The 13,681-nt window shown below is 35.5% G+C and overlaps 1 protein-coding gene across 1 annotated transcript; it reads right to left on the bottom strand.

Moving 5' to 3' along the window:
• Positions 1-11,686, bottom strand: LOC100370440 (ubiquitin-conjugating enzyme E2 variant 2-like). Its single transcript, XM_002741627.4, has 4 exons — positions 11,598-11,686; positions 3,931-4,073; positions 3,517-3,642; positions 1-2,234 (listed from the first exon to the last, which is right to left on the bottom strand). The coding sequence occupies exons 1-4, from the start codon at positions 11,617-11,619 to the stop codon at positions 2,094-2,096; spliced, it is 432 nt and encodes a 143-aa protein (XP_002741673.2). The 5' UTR covers positions 11,620-11,686; the 3' UTR covers positions 1-2,093.
• Positions 11,687-13,681: the final 1,995 nt, after the last annotated feature.

Below are 13,681 nucleotides of genomic sequence, written 5' to 3'. Positions count from 1 at the left end.
TTCACATTTTTCTCACATGTTTATTCACAAAATTGAGCAGATGAACAAACAGAAAAGTACAGTAATTACGGTAGTATAGACAGGTAGGCTTGATTTAACAACTAGAATTATATTAAAAGGAACATAATGCTAAATGAAATCAACCAGTTTCTTACAGTTTTGGTTAAATACAACAAATGTAGACATAAATCAATAGGGGTCATCAAAATGCTAATGCATTTCATTTAACCTCTGTCTCCCAAAATACCTCTTCTCAAATGGTTTGACCCACCAATGGTGGATAGGGGCAACAATGTAGACCTTTTTCCAAGATTGGCATAGAGGAATGGGTGGGGGGTTTAGTACAACCTTAATTTTACACTCCATTTATTCAAACAAAGCAAAAGAAATACAAGCACAAAACTCGACTATACATTCTGATATTTACCCTACAGTGCGCAAGAAACTGAGGAATTGAAAATTACAACTAGAAAGTCTGCATACATACTATCGCTGCAAGATAACGCTGGATGAATCAGTCAGCGGGGATTGGCTGGTAGGGTTCACAATGAAGGCAAAGAGTACAGTAAAAGTAACTGAAGGGGGTTGGGCAACAGAAAAATGGTATTGTGCTTGCGCTGCAATCAATACAAGGATCAAAAGATTTTTGAACAAATATTAGCTAAGTGTAGCAACATAAGAGACACTAAAAATGTTAATTATCATTTTTTTTTACTTTATAACATAATCCATTGATGCTGAATAGAGAATGTTTTTATTGCGAAGCTGTTTTACTATAGATTATGACAGTGCTCTCCCCATTTTAGTATCATATCAGATCTTTAAGTTGCATTCCTATGCAAATATGTAAAACATCACTCCAAAGACAAGCTGAAACTAGTCTTCAAATGATGCGGTTTGATATTAGTAGATATCCTGCTCATTTTAGGATTACTGGAGGGTCTTGTATGTAATTGACCTTGAAAAACAAACGCAGCCTCCTAACCCAGTATCGTTTTCAAATCTAGGTCGCTGTAGGAGGCTTGCTTAAATTGATATTCTGCAGCTACAATCCACAATCTCAACATTTGATGATTTATATAAATGTCAGAAAATGGTACCTCACAAATTTTGGAAAAGTGTTGTATTCATTGTTATGGTGATTGAGCCAATTGTTTACCAACAAATTGAGGGGGGCACACTACTCTAATGCCATGGGGAGAACCCTGTCACACCATAAATGCTCTGTGAGAAGCACATATCCAATAAAGAATCATGTAAGCAAAAAACTTTTTGGGTGAGATTTTAAGTATGCCAAAACTCGCCCAATCTTTTGATGCTGACCATTCAAATACACAAGCGTTTCTGATCAAGAAAATCTGGTATTCCAATCAATGCAGCAAGTGACAGCAGTCTTTTGACAAAGATTTTAGCCTCTGCGGTAATTGATCAAAACAATCTTTTACAACGAGTGTCGGGTACAATCGGACCACCCTTGTGAATCACAGACACTCATTATGAACCCCCTTGAGTCTGCAATGCAATCGTTTTTTACTTTAAAATATACAAAGTAGAGGAAGTAATCTTAACTGAAGTCACTTGCTGCTGATAAAAAGATGACAAACCAGAAATCCAACATACAGACTGATAAATCTTGTAGGCTTGTTTCATGCCATGTGCCAGAGCTTTGTTCTTATCATAAAACAGAATTATTTATGCTGATACCCAGGGACTTCAGTCTGGCCCCTTAGTGTAAGAGTACAACCCCAAAATGACGGAATGCCTCAAATTAAGAAAGGGAAGGGGCACTAATGACACATGTCAATAAATACTGTGTATTCTCTATTAAAGGCACAAAGTAAATAAAATTATGTGAGGTACAAAAATCATTGAATCAGCTGCCCAAGATGATTGGCATAATTCATCATAAGGGGAAAATATCTACTACACAAAAACAGTTGAAGGACATTAACTAAAAGTATGCACTTCAATAGAGAAATTATATGTGGAGTTTCTTGTAACAGTTATCGTTGTAGCTGATCAAAGTACATTATCCAAAGACATCAGGAGCCAAACCAAGATCACCGAGTACAACTGCGGTGGTGGCACAAGTGCTAAAATGTGGAGCCTTCTGGGGGTTGTTGCAGCTTCATGTTTTCCTTAAGCGTCATTGCTCGTCTTACCTCCAGTAAAACTGTCTTGATAGAGAAGTGTCTCTGCCAGCGAGATAGCACAGGATATGATTTGCGGTCAATCTAAAAAGTCAAAGAAAAAATTAGTAAATTCACTACCATGTTTGTGGCCCACACCAGATCATACCACACTGGAATTTCATTTATATGTCAGACATATAAATGAGTCCTGTCACGCAATAAATTGAAACCAGTTAGCTATTTTGAATAACACAGCATATGTATAAAGTTGTATTAAAGTTGCATAGTAATGACAATTTTCACACCATCAACCATTTCGACCATGAACAGTTTGCAATAAACACAGCGAAGACGTATTTGACTACAAAGGAATATGGATGAAAAGATTGTCTATTTTCACAACACAAGAGTCAAAAACTGTGGAAGTTTACACCAAGGGCAGCGAAAAGCGTTATTTAACTGTTGTGTTGATGGTCTGACCAAAGGCAACGTTCTTCCTACCATGGTTATATATCCAAGGATAAACGCGAATCCCCTATTGTGACTAGTGTGAATGGATAAACTCTTTTGACAATGAACTTTTATTATCATAAAACAGTGTTAAACTCATTTTATCTTTCAAAAACTTCTAGTTCCTTGATTTAAAAAAATCATGCTGTTTTCCCATCAAAATCAAAGCCAAAAGATCATAATACAACATCGATAAATCTCTTCCATTCTTGCCATTCAGTGAGATTGCTTAACCCTCATTAACATATTTAAATGAGCAATGATTATTTGAACATGATGGCACTATCCAGCATTCTGATTGGTTAATAATCGAGTTAAACACAGTTTCATGTATGGAAAGAAACATAAATATTAAATCCTATCCTATCGCATGTTTGTAAGCAACCAAAACATTCGTTTACGATGAAATTAAGTTGAATTTTACTTTTTTTTTTTTTTTTTTTTACCATAATTTTTTTTACTAATCACTGTGTTTACCGTATGTTTGTTTTTATTTGAAACTTGAAACTAATTGTAGTATGGTAAGGTATGTGGCTATTTGCTGAGTAAGGTATTGCTTGCTCAACTACAAGATGTTCCTCTTTACCACCTCCAATTGTCCAAGACAATGAAAAAACATATCATCATACTTCTTTTTAAAAGCAAAAAAAACAAACAAATCTTTAAAATAGTGGGAAAAGCTTTTCAGTAATTCATGCTAAAAGTGCAAAATAATATATAATTGAGCACTATTAGTTTGAAAAAACAATTTCATTAATAAATTAATAGATGCTAATAATGTTTTCCAATCACTGGCATACTCACAAAATAGACCATTCAAACTTGGGTGTGGTCCTTAAACTAAACAAAGTAAAAGCAAACATAATAGACTTACAAGTCCTGTGTTGCTGTTGACTCCAGACATATTAATTTTACTAATAAAGCGGCAAACTGGTGGTTCATCAGGATATCGACATCCACACTCCAATTTTAGACTGAAAATACGGTTTTCAAAAACACACTGCAATGACAAAATGCTTTGTGATTAGAGCACATAATTGCACAGTGATGACTGATGATGTATTGATGATAATAATACAGTGTGCAAATAGTCTATCATAGTTAGCTTAATCATATTATGTCTCTGTATTAGTATCTTCATGAAAACAAAATTATTTCGACCACAGACACTGATATTGTGTAAAAAAACACATACACTACCACTTAAAAGAGCAAATCACCATTTTCCACAAGAAAATACGACTGGAATGGGTTCGTAAGTTGGATTGCAATTTGTAAAATGACTCACCCGTGGGGGTCCAATAATCATACCAGTCCACCTACTCATAGTCATATCATCATCATCTTCCAATCCCCAACTGATAGTACCATCACCACCACCTTTTTGACCTTCTTCTAACTCGTCCATTAAGCGAAAATTACGGGGCATGACTGGAAAAATAAAACAAGGTAGTGATGTTAAAACTACACAACATTTGATTCAAGTCGTGTATAATATGTTTAAGATTTTAATGCTTCTTGAAAATCAGGCAATTTGGAAGGAGTGAAAAAAGCCGCATGACTTGGCTAAATCACAGCAATAGTTGGGCAGTGTTCTCAAAAAGATAGGCAGCCTGCCCATCAAATGTTATCACCCCTCAGGTGACGGTCAACACTCTCCCACCAATGTACATTCGGCTGAAATTGTTTGTAAACAGCTTGCTCTGTTCTTTGAAGAGTAGTTGCCATAGGTGTTTGGTTTAACCCAAATTTAAATTGGAATATACATATACGGTAAATGAAATATGTTATAAAATATCTCAAAGATTAGGTGTTCTAAAAATCTCACAATTGAAACTAATATGCTTCATAATGTGATGGTGTTATCACTATTTACTATGCTGATGTGTTCTAGTCTAACTGTGGATCAAAAATTTTTTATCGGATAAGGAACGATGTCAAAAGATCGATGTCGGATAAAAAAACTTAATTCCTTTAGTTTTTTTCCAAACCCCCCTACTGAAACTTAATTGATAAATATTAGTCATGGCGTCAGACTACATTCACCATTAAATACAAATTGATAATCGGACAGTAGTATTGCATAGCAGTTGGTTGTCGAGTGGGTGTAAAAAGAGTTTACAAATGCACCTCACTTGACGCACAGATTTACACTCGAACCAAACCATTTTTCTGTTTTTTTTCCCTATTCGGTTATTTCTGTCCATGATTAGATTTTTTTGACTTCATTAAAAAATGAACAAAATCCATCTGTAAACGGCCAAGAAATGCTTGATTTTGATGATTTTTAGATGATTTTCAAAGCATGTCATTCGTTTGTTATGGCCAAAGTGGAATATTTTCTTAATGGAATGCTGGTAAATCACATTAAAAGTGAGAAATAAGCCTTCCTTGTATAGCTGACTAAAAATTTGTTTCATTAAAGTTTAATTTTTGCATTGTGTTATTGTATGTTAAAACCAACAAGGCCAACAGAATGATGGTCAGGTGGCCGACATCCTGTGTATATTGTATAAAACAAATAGAATAGTGCTGGTTGGCAACTTTTTGTCCTGGCAGAACCCTGTTGGCACTGTAAACAACAGTGTCAGACACTGGCCTCCAGTCCCTGCTTTCTTTTTACGAGTCCCGGACAGAGTAGTCCGCCGTGGGGGAGAACCTGGAAGTGAATACATTATTATATCACATGAAAGTTTGTCAGAAAAACACAACAAGACTGGTACTGTGTTGTCATGAGCGTAACTAACTTCATTTTCAATGCACATGCACAAACCTCGTTCTGCAACATTTGTAATGCATAACACTATATATCCAAAATATCTCCCCTTTATAACAAGTCTTGCAAATTCAAGCATCTAGGACAATATGTTTTCAAAGAACATCTTTGTAAAATTCAAACAATTATTTTTAACAGGAAATTCACTAAGTTAACAAGTTCAAAAACTGAGAAATACATTAATTCCCTCAACTGTAACTCAACAGAGTTGGGTGGACTGCCAACAACTGTACAGTACTCCAATAACACAATAAGACGTTCCGTTTCAGACACTAAAATCTATCAGGTGGTTTAGGAATTCTCAGTGGATATCACCAGTCGCTGTTACTGATAGACATTTTATTAGGTATGATACACTTGGAAGATGCAGACTTTATTACTTCTGAAGGTTCATCATTTGGCTTGAACTTGAGACTTGTATCAAGTGTTGCTTTCCATTACAGGTGAAATTTAGAGTTCTGACAGGTATTATGTAATATAATCATTATAGTTATTAGACTGGGGGCCAATAACCGAAACCATCCCCCCGCTTAGGGATTTTTGCACATCATGTTTTTTAGTTAGATGGGACCCTCAGCTAATGAAATCTGCCTGTTTGCCATAATATTAATGGTGGGTGTGGGCGCCAGATTGTATCCATGGCAACGCGGTGATGAAATATGAGAATTTTAGAAAATGTCATATCTCTAAAACTAAGCAACAAAAAAACACAAACTTAGTGTCTAGGTATATAGTTCTGGTGAGGCCCGATTGATTGCAACCATGAACTTGGTCATACAAGGTCAAGGTCACAAAGAACAATAGAAAAAAAAACAGGATTTTGGTCTAAAATTTGAGATTTTGTCCCAAAATTCATTTCCTTTCTTGAACTATTTCGTTATTATTCAAGAAAATATTACAAATGCTTTATTATTCAACATTGTAGTTATTATACTTCATTATTAAGGTGAAAAACATAGCATGTGTCAAACATACAGTTTTGCTATACTTCTACTATTATACTTTTCCTTTGTAATCTCTATAATAGCACTTTTCATTTATCTTAACAATCATATAGGGATGAGTATTAACACTTTTAAAGTTTCCTTCCTTTATTATCAGTGGATTATCACTGAAATGTTATCCTTTTTTCGAGTAAATATATACACATTTACATATTGTCATATGTAATCATCGCCATCATCACTTCCTCCATCAACAACATATTCATCATCGTCATCAAATGTATCATCTTGTATGTTGTAGTAATCATTTCCAGTATCCTCTTCTTCATCACCATGCCCAGCACCAAATCAACAAGTTCCTTCAGGAGCAATTTCTTTTCTGTCCATTTGTACTGCAATTTGTCTCCTTGTAGTTGCCAGCCATGACCATTTTCAGGCTTTGGCAAGTCCGGACATGACACATCAGCTTGATTCCAGATGAGAGCCTGATATTGGACAGTAACTTGTTCTTTAGTGTGTAACGTGTCATAAACATAATGTATCGAAGCTTGTTGAGATCTTTTACACCTGGCTTCGCTTCATACAAAATGCATGTGAATGCATGCAATTCATCAAATTCATCTGTGGTAAGAGCCTGGCTCATACCTAAGCTTGTGAAGAGAGGAATAAATTGTGGGTTCCTTTGCAAGACAAGCAGGGGGTCCCACCTTGCCCTTACGCACAAATGAACTTATAGAATCACAGCCAGTGAATGCGTGAAATGAAAGCAATGTATTGCATAGCTCATTGCCAATTGCCTGGACTGCTGAGCTGATGTTGATCAACCTTTGCTTGTCTGCAACACCAGTGTCCACAATTAGTGGTATTCTGATATTCTGTGAAAACTTCATCAGCAAGAGAAAAACATTTGTATCAGGAGATCGGATTATGATGGCACATGAATCTATGCAGTGTATTGCAATATGACAGCAGTAGAGAATGATTCCGGTGTTGACTTTCTCCTGAAAAATAATATCGAGGCATTGTCTAGAATCAATAGCATATCAAATGTAAATTGGTAAAATAGGTGTAGTAGTGGCCTACTTGACTATATGTGCTTTAATAATGTGTATTTAATGTGTATTTTCTAATTTTGGGAATGTGGATGTAATGTGTCATGGCGTTCCCTCTCTATATTCTTGATACTCTGAGTCTGGTATGTATCTCTGATAAAGTCAACACAGGTAATATTTGAGAGCTTCGCAAATATACGCCGAGCCAACTCTTCAAAGGTTTGTGGGATTTGTGTTAGTGATTGGAACATTGCATTTCCATCAATAATATGAACCACAGGATCTGGCCTGCTTGTCACAGTATGTCCCTCTTCCAGTTTGCACTGTAAGGCACTGGGCCAAGTGGGTATGCCATCACATTTTCCATGCATAGATCATGATTCATTGCAAGTAGTATGAGCTGCCCAAATACATTTCTGCCACCAGTTCCTTTGTCTTCTTTGTTGAACTTGTTACAAACTGTTTCACTGCCATCGATGCAAACTACTTCAACTTCAGTCTCTTGATTGGTGCATTAAAAGTGACTGTCTTCTGCACTAGTCTCTTTTATATGAATCTCTTGTATGCGTTGGTGCCATGTATGTCAACTGCAAGTAAATCAATGGATATTTCGCCTGAAACTGGTGTCCCTGATTATATGCAATACAGATTGTGCACATCAGGTATCATGAAGGAATTGATAACATTTTGAAATGCAGTGACCTTCTTCTGCACTGCAGATTCCCCAGGGTGTGTGTGTGAAAGTTTAAGGAGTACATTCAAGTACAGTGATGTATAAATTGCATAGTTTGGATTTTCTTGACTAAAGAAGAGAGGGAACTATTCATGCAGACAGGCCATATGAAAGGTGATGTCATTGACGTTCAGCCCTAAGGAAACTCATTAGGAGCCATGCCTTATCCATCTACCCTATCCATAACTGTGGTGCTTTGCCTTTTTCTCCAGCACGCAACTTGTCCTTGTACTCATCATACTTCTGTATCCATTCTTTCCATATTGGGTTTTCCACAAGTTCTCTGAGTTTGGCTTGTTTGCTAAGTTGGACATTAACTTCATATCTACTTCGTCAATGACTTCATCTACATCGTCATGGAATAAAGTCAACAACAGTCGACCTAGAGCGTCCAATGATGTTCTGATAACAGATAACAAGCCTGGCCCTATTGTAATGTTTCCCATTCATGACTTTGTCTATCGACCCACTTGCACATACTGTGAATTCAACCACAACTTCCTCCAATCCACTACCTTTCATATATTTCCCCAATGCATCTATATATGCACACGCCATGTGGAATGCCCCATGTTAAATGATGACATTCTTGAATCGATCTGGATACGTCCATACAATTCCATATGCAGCAGCTAGATCGAATGTAACAATCGTGTAGGGCTGACTAACAGCAGCAGATGCCTCCTGGGAAATCGTTAGCACATTCATCACAGTCATGTTTTCAGTGATTGGGGCATTTACTGGAGGCATGTATTCCACTATTGATTCTCATTCTTCTCTTCTCTCTCCAGTAAGAGAAATCCAACCTCATATCATGTCAGATACTTTGACGTCTGAAATATATTCTCTTGTTTGTTGAGGCTCAGTAATCTGAACACTAAGGCTGGGTTCAACATGTTTTTTTGACAAAAAAAATTGCTCTATTATTTTAACTTCATCTGTCACTGATCGCATCTTTGCCCTGGCCATGACAGGTAATTCATAATTGTCATCATTTGATTGGTCATTGACTGTCTCGTGAATCACTAGATGTTGTCTCTTCATTGACATCAAAATTGTCTCAACAGAGGTGCAGCACTTCATTACCTTGTGTTTTGGAATGGACTATCATGTGGAATTGGACTATCATGGGATTTTATAACCATGTGGATAGCAGTCAGGATTTCTAGTATAACTGAATATGACACACATCTGCCCAAATCTGTTCACCAACTTCACGATGTCTGCTCTTCCTGTCAAATGCCATAATGACATTCCAAGGAGTATGTGCTTAGGTGTCATCCATCTAAAATGTTGGAAAATTAATTCTGGCCTCAACTTCCAAGCATATTTTTTTTTCAAAATTTCTTTTGTTTACACAATGACCCTGACCTTGAATGACCAAGGTCATGGTCATGGTCATCAACTGGGCTTTATCAAAATTATATACATAGACATTTATTTTGAGTTTGTATGTTGTTTACTTACAGAGATATGTCATTTTCTTCATTTCCCTTATTTTATAAATACGTTGCCGTGGCTCTCACACCCACCACCAATTTTATGGTAAACAACCTGATTAAGATAGCTGAGGGTCCTGGCTAACGAAAAATTATGGTCAATGAAAATCCCTAAGGGAGGGGAGGGGGGTCTACAGTAGCCCATAGACTATATATTGTACATGTAATTGTTTGTGAACAGCTACCTGAAAATATGTATATCATTATGCTTACAATGTGTGAAACAGACTTCCCCCCTGTACGTAACTAGATATGTTAGAGGACACTGAACTGCAATTACAATTCCTGAAACCTATTTCTCAGCACAGCCCCCTTTATATTAAGAACCATAACAGAAACACAAGTTTTAAAAGATCTCATTTTCACCTTTGTCGCGAAAATGACGATGATCTTGAACATGTGCTTAACCAGGCGCTTTTTGAGACCATTCGCTCTGTTTCACCATTTGTTTCAGCATGATACAGTGGTATTCATTGATGCCATTAATCTTTACAATTGTCCAAATATCCAAAACAAACTTCCCCCATCATTACTCCCTAGGACTTAGGTAACCCAAACAGAGCATAGGTAGTGCATAGAACTTCAAACAGTTTTTATAGTTCTAATTGAAAATACTTCTAGCAATTTAGAATAACTACCAACTACAAGCAAACAATAATTATAATATAATATTGACCTTTCTTTTCAGCAAAGTCAATATGTATGTATTTGCCAAAGTCTACTAAAATAAGCTTTGGGCATTGCGTAAAAATATTCATATTGATTTTCATGAATGCAAATTATAATTTTCATTCGTTTGTATTTCAAATCATTGTAATTTGAAAACATGTTTTAATTAAATGAAAAAAAAAGAAAAGTGAATAACAGTGTGAATACAGTTTGTGACATGATACACTCTCACAAATATAAATGCTAGAATACTGTTAATAAATAATTTGACATGTAAATTTTGCAAATTAGGCCGACTACCAGCTATTTTGGATTGTGGAAAGCACCGATTCCACAGTTGCGCATTTTGACACTGAAATACATGTAATGATAATTGTGACAGATGCAGTGAATGCCCATTGCATTGAATGCTGTCAGCTGGGAATGTTACAATGATAGATAAATGAACTTTTTTTACTTCAGTTTTGAAATATCATCAGACCTTTTACTCTGCATACATGAAAATAAAGTATTTCACAGTATGTGTTTCTGTTAAATTGTCAACAAATAAGGCCAAGGTCATTTCAATTTCAAACTAAATCTTAAGACTGACAATTTGTATATTGATTTGCTGAACATTTCTACATAGAATTTTAATGACCCCGACCTGGTTTCACAAATTCTACATTTTGTGTCTGTCAAATATGAGTATTTTCATAAGAGTAGTTAAAGAAACTGGTGGAGGATTAATTTTAAATGTTTGACAATATTCAAGCAACACATCATTTCAGAGGTCAAAGCCAAGTGACAATCACCTTGAAGCTGACCTTAAGGGGTAACAGACAATGAACCGTCTAGCGCACACACATATAAAGTGTTTTTGTTCATAAAATTGTATTTGTTTTTGTTATTTTATAGAAAGAATGTTTTTTGAAGTCAATATAAGATCATTGCGGGAAAAAATGCTCCATTGAACACAAATAACAGCCTCCATTATGTGTGAAACAATGTTCAAAACCGTTCGAGTCGTCTCATTCCCATTATAGGTGAATACACACCGGGAATTTACTGCGACTTCGCTTCAGTTCAGCCTTCAGGTGCTGCCAGATTATTTGTTTTTAGTGTCTTGCGTATTTGCATTCTCCTTGAATTTACGCATTATTCGAAGCAACGTGGTTTGTTAACATCCATTGTTTTGTCTTTCGTGTCGTAAAAATGGATATCTACTCGCTGGTACAATAAATTGTGGATTATAATTGATAAAATCGGCTCGTAGAAACAAAAAACATCAGGAAAAACTTACCAACTAGACTGGGCGCCGCCATCTTGCATGTGAGTGTCGAATAGACCCCCCGCGAAGAGAAAATTCTACCAGAGAAACTCGCAGAGCGCCACCACACTAATTATGGTCGTGTTACACTCAATGCACAGAACATATTTAAAACGATGGATTCGTGGTCAACTGACAATAGTTTGTTCATAATATATTTTGTGAACGAATCAAAACATTTTGTTTGATAATACACGTTGATGAATACTTTGAATTATAACTTATTGTGTTGTTTTTTTCTAATATGCATAGCAAGACAGATTTTATTGCAAACAAGATATATGTAAGAATTGTACAAAAAACAAAACAAAAGAACTTAACTAGTATTTAAATGTTAAATAAATCTTTTTGTTGTGTAAATATAATTGGCAAGTTCTATAATTATGCCAGGATCTTTGGTTGAGAGTATATATGTGAACTGTATATTTTTTTTTGTTGGATGAAAGTAGTGTCATCTTTTTTTGGATGAAGTTTTCCCTGTGTGTGTTATATTTTGGGCAATTCAATAGAAAATGTTCTTCATCTTCAATTGAATTTGTGTCACAGTTATTGCGCATTCTTTTATTCTGCTTTAAATTTAGCATATGTTCTCAGTTTGCTATTTTCTTTGGAAATCATTTCTTTCCAGAAACTGGTATATTTATTTTCAAGGGAAGTTTTGAAAATTTGGTTAATTTGATTTTTTTGTTTGATAGTGAGTCTTTTTTTCTTTCATGAAGTTTAGTGAATTGTCTTTCAATATTGTATGTATTGCATATAGCCATTTGTATTGTATAGTATTGTGTTGTGTTTGTTCTAGGTATGCCTGTTTTGTAAGATTATCATCTGGTAGTTCCTTTATATGCAACCAGTAATTAATAGGTTGAACTTTTGCACTGAGCAGTAGTGCATAATGACCCACCTCTGCTGTTCATGCTAAGTTACAGAATTTTGTATTTACTTGTAACATTTGTTCGCAGAATTTAATATTGATTTTTTTCAATGATGTGTTGTCCCATTCAGCATTGTCCTGAATGACCTGCACGTCTAAGGTCCATAATTCTGAGCCATAAAGCAAAATTGGCATTTTTAGTTTTATGTCTAGATTTCCTAAAAGTAGTTAGTTCATGATGTAAATTGATTTTCCAGCTTTACCTGCTAAATTTGACATGGCATCAGCAAAACTCCCATTTTATTTTATTTTATATCTTGCTACTGTTTTCAGTACTTTTTATTCTTGTATTTCGGAAATATGGGTAACACATAATCATGGTATTATTTCATAGTTAGTACTAGTAAGCAAACTTCCAGTAGAGCCACAAAGGCCACAGACTTCTGCTCTGGGCTAGTCTGGTAATGTCGTACCAGTTGTGCTCACTGTTTTTCATTTTCTGTTCCTATGTTCTACGCCAGGAGTTTCGTGACATTCCACTATTTCTCTTCCCTGAGTATCCCATTACAATGCCTTTTTCAATTGTTGTTACATGTAAAGCATTTATTAATTAAATATTATTCAGATTGAATTATTTTTAAAGCAATTATAATATCATTTAACGAGTTATTATATGGATTCTTTTGCAAAGGAGTCCCATGTCGCATAAGACGCGGCGCGAGATTATACCAAAAGCTTTTTACGTTTTTGGTTCGCTCATGTATAATAACAATCACTGCATTCAATTACGTCATCAACATACATTATTTAGCATCATCCATATCATTTTTACAATACTGTTGTGTATTCCCACGTGTCCAATCTAAGAAGGGTAAATTCTTTCGTAAATTATGGCCAATATTCACCGACTATCCTCTGTCGAACTATAAATTGAAATTTCATCAGTTTTTTTCTTATTTAAGTTTGCGTGCATGGAATAGATATGTGCGCATGCTCAGATGAACGAAAACACCAATACACGCCCGTCAGTCCAGGTCACGGTCGAAACATAATCAGTGTGACGAAATTGTGAATCATATAATGTGATATCATCTGACATTCAACGCTATGGATTAAATAGAACGTTGGAAGGATAATACTTCCACTTCTCAGACAATATGTCTGCGTTTATTGGCCTTTCAAAAGC

This window comes from Saccoglossus kowalevskii, chromosome 6 (genome assembly GCF_978046115.1).
Source record: "Saccoglossus kowalevskii chromosome 6, keSacKowa6.1, whole genome shotgun sequence".
Taxonomy (NCBI): domain Eukaryota; kingdom Metazoa; phylum Hemichordata; class Enteropneusta; family Harrimaniidae; genus Saccoglossus; species Saccoglossus kowalevskii.
Note: the sequence above shows the minus strand (reverse complement) of the source record. Positions and strands in the feature narration are given on the sequence as shown.

Coding starts and splice junctions, on each gene's coding strand:
- LOC100370440 (XM_002741627.4), bottom strand. CDS start 11,619: ATGGCGGCGCCCAGTCTAGTTG. Junction 4,074..11,597: donor GGCGGCGCCCAGTCTAGTTG/GTAAGTTTTTCC, acceptor TTATTTTTCCAG/TCATGCCCCGTAATTTTCGC. Junction 3,643..3,930: donor TGATTATTGGACCCCCACGG/GTGAGTCATTTT, acceptor TTGTCATTGCAG/TGTGTTTTTGAAAACCGTAT.